General features: G+C 67.3%; 1 protein-coding gene across 1 annotated transcript in view; it reads right to left on the bottom strand.

The window, feature by feature from the left end:
* Nucleotides 1-6,391, bottom strand: part of PLXNA3 (plexin A3) — a 10,171-nt gene extending 3,780 nt beyond the window's left edge. Inside the window, exons 1-18 of the mRNA XM_024746201.1 lie at nucleotides 6,064-6,391; nucleotides 5,481-6,020; nucleotides 4,896-5,078; nucleotides 3,794-3,922; nucleotides 3,624-3,724; nucleotides 3,234-3,357; nucleotides 2,992-3,148; nucleotides 2,815-2,914; nucleotides 2,521-2,635; nucleotides 2,181-2,381; nucleotides 1,881-1,977; nucleotides 1,560-1,750; nucleotides 1,335-1,480; nucleotides 1,128-1,248; nucleotides 876-1,012; nucleotides 623-793; nucleotides 325-418; nucleotides 9-239 (exon numbers count right to left, since the gene is read on the bottom strand). Of these exons, the coding sequence (XP_024601969.1) occupies nucleotides 9-239; nucleotides 325-418; nucleotides 623-793; nucleotides 876-1,012; nucleotides 1,128-1,248; nucleotides 1,335-1,480; nucleotides 1,560-1,750; nucleotides 1,881-1,977; nucleotides 2,181-2,381; nucleotides 2,521-2,635; nucleotides 2,815-2,914; nucleotides 2,992-3,148; nucleotides 3,234-3,357; nucleotides 3,624-3,724; nucleotides 3,794-3,922; nucleotides 4,896-5,078; nucleotides 5,481-6,020; nucleotides 6,064-6,372 (3,147 nt within the window). The 5' untranslated portion in view covers nucleotides 6,373-6,391. The remainder of the gene's footprint in view (nucleotides 1-8; nucleotides 240-324; nucleotides 419-622; nucleotides 794-875; nucleotides 1,013-1,127; nucleotides 1,249-1,334; nucleotides 1,481-1,559; nucleotides 1,751-1,880; nucleotides 1,978-2,180; nucleotides 2,382-2,520; nucleotides 2,636-2,814; nucleotides 2,915-2,991; nucleotides 3,149-3,233; nucleotides 3,358-3,623; nucleotides 3,725-3,793; nucleotides 3,923-4,895; nucleotides 5,079-5,480; nucleotides 6,021-6,063) is intronic.
* Between the last annotated feature and the right edge of the window lie 322 nt (nucleotides 6,392-6,713).

Raw genomic sequence — 6,713 nt, 5'->3', positions numbered from 1 at the left:
TTCAGCACTACGTGGGAGCCGGGTTTCACGTCCAGGACCCCAGAGGGCCCCAGTGGCTCGAAGCTGGGGTCGGGGTAGTAGGTGAAGGAGGACCGGTTGAGGGAACGGGCCGTCTGCACGTGGTCCAGCAGGAAGCCGAACTCGTCAGGGTGCTCACCCTGGGCCTGCGGCTGGGGCCGCCCCAGGAAGATGCCAGGGGCCTTACACAGCATGGCGGTGTCATTGATCACCTGGCACGTCTGTGGGGACAAAGGCGGGCAGCCCAGCACGTGAGGCCACAGCGGGCAGAGGGTCAGGGGTGGGATGGCGGCAGCTGGCACTCACGTTGGTGGTCTCGATGCCTCGGTACTTGGCCCGGACCCGGGGCTCCTGGACCGTCAGCAGGTGGGTCCCACTCACGGTGATGGAGGTGCTTCCACTAGGTATGGGGGTGAGGGGCCTCAGGCTTCCTCCCCACCACCCTGAGCCCAGCCCTGGAGCGTTATCGAGGCTGCCACGGGAGCCCAGGGCCTCCCCAACCCTAGGTCACCTGGTCACCAGGCAAGGCCCGGGCCGGGCACTCAAGGACCTGGCCCCCAGCCTCCCCTCTGCCAGCCAGGCCCCATTCTCCCGAGGGCGTTACTTGATGATGCTCCAGGTGGGCTCGAGGCGAGTCACGGTGGGGTCCTGGGTGTAGGTGTAGAGGACACCGGGACTGGAGATGTTGGCGCGGTCGATGGCCAGGGTGATGGAGGCCTGGCTCGGACCCAGGGTGGAGACAGGCGAGACGCACACGATCGCTTCAGCATCCCTCCTACGCCAGCAAGCGGGGACTTGGAGCAGGCTGCCCAGGGCTGCCACCTGCCGGCCCCACGGCCCCCACCTGCAACACTCACCTCACGAACTGGCACTCGCCATCTCTCACGGTCACTGTGACTCTGCTGCCGGCGTCCAGAGAATGACCGGAAATGGTGATCCGGGTGCCCCCCGAGGCCGGGCCCCGACTGGGACTCACGCGGTCGAACGTGGGCGTCTACGGGAGAAGCAGCCCTGAGGGGAGTGGGGAGACGGCGGGCGCCCAACAGGGCCAGGACACAGCCCCCGCCAGGAAGGAGTGGGAGAGGGAAGGGGGCGGGCAGCCCACGTACCACGAAACTGTAGAGCTGCTCAGAATGCGTGCGGAAGTCAGCCGAGCAGTCGCCGATGCAGAGCTCCGCAGGCCCTGGTGGCGGGCTGGGCACCAGCGACTCCTCCATCTCACACACGATCCTAGGGGTCGGGTCAGGTCGGAGGTCAGGCCCGGGCGCCCGGCCACAGGCTGCGGGGAGGCCTGGCGCCCGCACAGCCGCACTCACCTCTCGGCACTGACGTACTCGGCGGGGATGGAGTTGCAGCGCACGCCAGCCACCCGCAGGCCCACGTCTCGGGAGGTGAGGCCCAGGTTCTCGCCCACGATGGTGATCCGGGTGCCTCCCTCCTTGGGCCCCATGAGCGGGTGGATCTGCGGAGCGGGAGGGGAGGCGGGAGGGTGAGCCGAGGCAGTGGGTACCCAGAGGGCGGCGGGTGGTGGGGAGGCCGACCTGGGCAATGCGGGGGTGGCTGCAGCGAGCGCCCTTCTGGTTTGGGTGCATCCAGTTGGTCTTGGGGGCCGGGCAGTGGGCCCGCAGCTGGCACCTATGCTCCGAGATGCACCAGCCACAGTTGAAGCGAGGGTCAGCCTTGAGGCAGAGGCCACAGCTGGGCCGCTGCGCCCAGCACTTGTACAGGAGGGCTGTGGGCACAGAAGGCGCCGCTGGGGAGCAGCTACGGGCCCCGACGAAGGGTGCCCCTGTGGGCCCGGCCCCAGCACGTGCCTTCTCCGCCCCAGGAGGCGAGCTCCTCAGCCCCATCCCGCCGGTCACCTCGGAAGGTAGCGGGCTTGTCGATGGGGAAATCTCCATCCCAGACCACGGAGAAGTCCAGCTCGGTGTCACCGTGCTCATCACCTTCATAGGAGTACTGGGGGAGAGGGACCCGCGTGACCCCAGGGAAGGTGCACAGACCGCCCCTCCCCCAGCTCAGAAATCCCCAGCAGGAGACTCAGAAGGTCCCTGGCCACTGTCAGCTGAGGCTTCTAGAAGAGTCTGCTGGGCACAGATCTGCACCACGCCCAGCCCCGCACGGCCTGGACCCCCGAGGGAGGCGGGGCGGGTGGGCCTCACCGAGGCGTTCTGGCATTGCACGCTGCTGCTGTTGAAGCGGACGGCGGGCACCCGCTGCTGCCGCCCCTGCACCCGGACCACACACTCGTAGTTCTTCTGGCCCGACTGGGGCTGCGGCAGGTTCTTGGCCCGCAGGGTGAGAGGCTGCATGACGCCTGCTGGGATCAGGAGGTCCCCACTGGGCAGGATCTCAGGGCAGCCCTGAGAGGAAAACGCCCATCAGCCAGCTGGGCTGGCCCCTGGTTAAGGGGGCTCCAGGAAAACCCCAAGACCGAAGGCAGAAAAGCCGGGGGCCGGCCGGCGCAGAGCCCAGCCCCCTCGCGTGTGGCGCCCGCCTCACCTCGGGGCTGTGGACCCTGCCCTCCTGGAAGGAGCACTCGTGGGGGTGGCTGGTACACACGTGGCGGTACTTACACCAGTGGCAGGGGTAAGGGCTGCCGACGCAGGACGTGCACCTAGAGGGGAGAGGCTTCAGAAATCACGGAGAAGACCGGGCCTGGCCCCTCACCGTCCCACCTGCGGGACACACGGGGAACCAAAGGCAAAAGGCACCGGGGCCCGCCTGAGGCCTACACGACACCGCGAGCAACAGAGACACGGGAACAGGTGTCGGGGGCGGGGGGCCAGTACTCACGACTGGAGGGCGCTGCAGTCGTAGAAGACGAAGTCAGCCCCAGCAAAGCTCACGCCGCTCTCCTTGGAGAGCAGCTGCAGCTGCACGGTGCGTGCGGCCCCTGCAGCGAGCCCAGGGGAGCCACACGTGAGCCGTGGACGGAGAGCAGCCCTGCCCCCCCGCGGCCCAGCCACTGACCATGCCCCCGGGTGAGAGCCCGGAGCTCCTGCAGGGAAGGCGAGGAACAGTGTAACTCTCCAGAGGGCAGCAGGACGGCCTCGCTCTCGGTCACCTCCTCAAAGGCACAGCTCACGCCCGCACTGAGGTCCGGCACGTTGCTTACGGCCACGGTCAGCTGGGGGAAGCAGAGGGCCCAGAGCTGGGAACGCCCCCAACACGTATGCACGGGCCTCTACACCCGCACGCTCCGCACCACTCACCTGCACCCCAGGCGATGTCACCGACACGTTGTTGGGCCGGACCCGCACCTGGACACACTTGCTCAGCTCCTTGGCGAAGCCACGCGGGGCTGAGGCGCCTGGACAGGCCCCGTGGCGGCAGCATCTGCGCGGGGTCAGGCCAGGCCCATCCCACAGCTGCCCCGGCAAGGCCCGGAGTGGGAGTGCAGCGGGGGCCTGGGGGGGACGGAGGGGACAGCCGGCCCAGCCCACGGCACCAGGCAACCGCATGCCTCGGCCTCATCCCCTGGGGTCCGAGGGATGTCACTCGGGGTAGAGGTTCCACCCGCTAGCTGGAGAAAGTAGGAGGGCAGGGAGGGGGAGGCCACAGGGGCACAGCTCGGGGGAGCGGGCACTTGGGCGGCTCCTCACCTGTGATGCAGCACGCACCACCCACAGTGCGGGTCCCCCGAGCCCAGGCAGGCGGCGCAGCTTGGGTACCGCTCGCAGGTCTCCACCGGGAGCTGGCTCACCTGGGGGCAGCCGTGTCAGCACCCGCCCCACCCCCGTCCCACCCCTGCCGCACCACCTGCCGGGCCCACCTGCTTCTCGCTCAGGAGGTAGACGTGCCGGTGGTCCGGGCTGAAGAGCAGGTCGCGGAGTATGGGGCTGCCGTCCACCACAGGCACCGTCTCGTACAGGTGGGCCTCCTGAGAGCCGTCGACCCGTACCTGGGCCACGAGACCAGCCACCTGACGCCACAGCAGCACCCCACGCGCCCAGGCGTCCTATTCCCGAGCCAGGGACCCAGCCTGCCCGCCGCCCCCTTTCTCACAGACCAGGGAAGGAGGACGCCAAGGCTGCCCCCTGGAGGCCCTTGGGTGTGACACAGCCAATCCAAAAAAGCTCCCAGGACATAAGAGAGAGAGATGAGCGTTGCCTAGAGTTGGGGGACAGGGAAAGTGTGAAAGCTAAAAGGGAAGGGATTTTTAGGATCATGGCAACATCCTGGAATGAGATAGCGGTTATGCTTGAGTAACTCCGCAGACTTACTGAAATCACTGAGATGTATGCTCTAAACGGGGGGAGGGGGGGTTGTGACACGGCACTTACACCCCAATAAAGCTGTGACAAATGCAAGACGGGGACCAGGAGGGAAGCAGACCAGGCCCCGAAAGCTCGGTGGCTCCCTTCACAAACCTTCCCCCGGCCACCCCAGACCTCCCCCAGGGACAGCAGGAAGGGAATGTGGCAGCTGTCCTGACTCCTGTCCCTTCAGAACACCCTGGAACAGGAGCAGCTGCGGCCCTGCCGGCACTGCAGCCCCCGTGCCCATGAGGGGACAAGAGGGCAAGGAGGGTTAGGTCCACATCTGTCTCCTCGTTCATTCGACTGAGGACCCAGCAACGGCGGCTCCTGCTCTCCCAGCAGGGAGGACCGGAGGTGGGCCCGGTCTGCCCCCAGAGCCACAGGAAGCCAGCGATTCAGGCCACGGCGGGCGGTGGCACTGCAAGCATGGGTGGCTGAGAGGCCACCCGCGGAGCACAGCTGGGCTCCTGGGTCCCAGCCTGGGAAGTCCCCTTTCCCCCAGGGGCCAGGCCCCATCCAAGGTGCTGCAGGGCTCAGCCGCACGTTCTTGACCCCAGCCCTCGTCTGCATCTCAGTGCGCCCTGACACCCACATGCCGAGCGTTCCGGGGCTCACCTTCTTCAGACTGCCGCTGCGGGTGCCGATGAAGACCACGGAGTGCTGCTGGTAGGGGTAGGCGGCCACACTGGCCATGCCATCAGTACTGTCGGCTAGCAGGGGCAGCCCCTCGATCACGTGCAGGCCGCCCAGCGGCTGGTTCAACACCAGCCCGCAGAAGTTTCCATTTATCTGCATGGGCTGGTGAAACAGGAGGAGGACGCATGAGTAAGAGCTTGGGGGCACCAGCTGGACAGAGGCCATTAACGAGAGCCCACGTTCTAGGAGGGAGCAGAATCTGGAGATCGCTCCTTAGCAGCTAAGACCAACCGTTTGCCCCGGGACCCCACAGGAAATCGGGGGCTGAGGAGGGAGGCGAGCAGGCGGCAGCAGGGAGAGGTGGTGGGTAGGCAGGCCGGGGAGGAAAGACAAGCAGCAGAGGCAGGGAGGGGAGGACGGGGGCGGGGGACCCCGGGCTAAGCTGTCGTTCCCAAGACCGAGCCCAGGCTGGCACACGTGGCGGCCCATCAGCTGCCGTACGACACCCAGGAAGGGGCAGAGGGCCCGGCCCGGGGGCGGGGGTGGGGGCGGGTGAGGGCTCACGGTGTTGATACAGGGCAGCTCCTTGTTCAGCAGCCAAGGCAGGGCCAGCGTGCCCTCCCCACGGTAGCAGGACTGGATGCGGCGCCGGATGTGGGCGTTGATGCTGCTGAGGGTAAAGAGGCAGAGGATGGTCTGCCGCGGCGGGCTGGCCCGGTTCTTCTGGCCCTGAGAGAAGATGGTGAAGAGGACGTCCTCGTCGGCCGGCACACCCAGGGCCTGGGCCAGCAGCAGGCCGGGCTTGGCCAGGTGGGCGCTCTGCACCAGGCGGTACTCCACGCCGCGCCAGGAGCAGCCGATGGGGAACTCCACGTACGAGTAGAACTCCGAGTCCCCCGAGCACATGCGCACGATCTTGGACGTGAAGAATTTCTCGCCTGCCGTGTCCAGCAGTGTCTGCTGGGTATCCAGCTGCAGTGTCAGGAAGTACACGAAGGAGGCGCTCACAAAGCCGTAGACGTAGTAGATGTCGAAGGCTGGGTACAAGGACAGCGTGTCTGAGGGGATCTTGATCTGGGAGGAGACGAACTCGTCCTGGTACACCTGGGGAGCAGGTGGAGGACACAGCCTGGGACGAGGCTTATTCTATGAGCAGCAGCTTGTTCACGTTGTCCACAGGCGCCAGGCGGTGGGCACAGACACGCATGCTGGGGGGTGGGTAGCAGCGAGCGTTGTCCTCGACGGGCCCCGTGACGTGGACCCGCAGCTCGGTCAGGTTGGGGGCCAGCTTGAAGACGCGATTCACCGCACCCACAAACACCTCCCCGGTCACCCGGTGCACGGCCAGATGGGTGAGCGAGGTGTCCGTCACTGAGAAGGCAGGGAAGGGCGTGCTGCCACCCAGGGCCCGCCCCACGGCAAGGAGGAACAGCAGGAGGAGGCCGACGGCGGGCATGGCCAGCAGCCGCCCCGGGGGTGGGCCTGAGGAGAGACGGGGAGTGCCGGTCAGAGGCCCCCCGGCCCGGGGCGCCCAGCCTGGCCTGGGGCGCCCAGCCTGGCCTAGGGCCCCCAGCAGGCCGAGAGCCACGCCACAGAGGGTGGAGGCCAGTCGCCTACCACCATACCAGAGCCCCAGATGGCGACCACGGCTGGGAGAGAGGAGGGGCCTCCGCCAGGGCACACGAGTGAGCAGCGAGCACAGGCAGACTTGGGGGCCATCAATCATCCCCCCACCCACTGCTGGAAAGGAGCCAGGAGGCCTCGCCTCAGCTGGGCCACACCCAAGGGGGCAGCAGA

This window comes from Neophocaena asiaeorientalis, unplaced genomic scaffold (genome assembly GCF_003031525.2).
Source record: "Neophocaena asiaeorientalis asiaeorientalis breed wild unplaced genomic scaffold, Neophocaena_asiaeorientalis_V1.1 scaffold2579, whole genome shotgun sequence".
In the NCBI taxonomy this organism is placed as follows: Eukaryota; Metazoa; Chordata; class Mammalia; order Artiodactyla; family Phocoenidae; genus Neophocaena; species Neophocaena asiaeorientalis.
The sequence above is the reverse complement of the archived record's forward strand: the minus strand, read 5'-3'. Positions and strand labels throughout refer to the sequence as shown.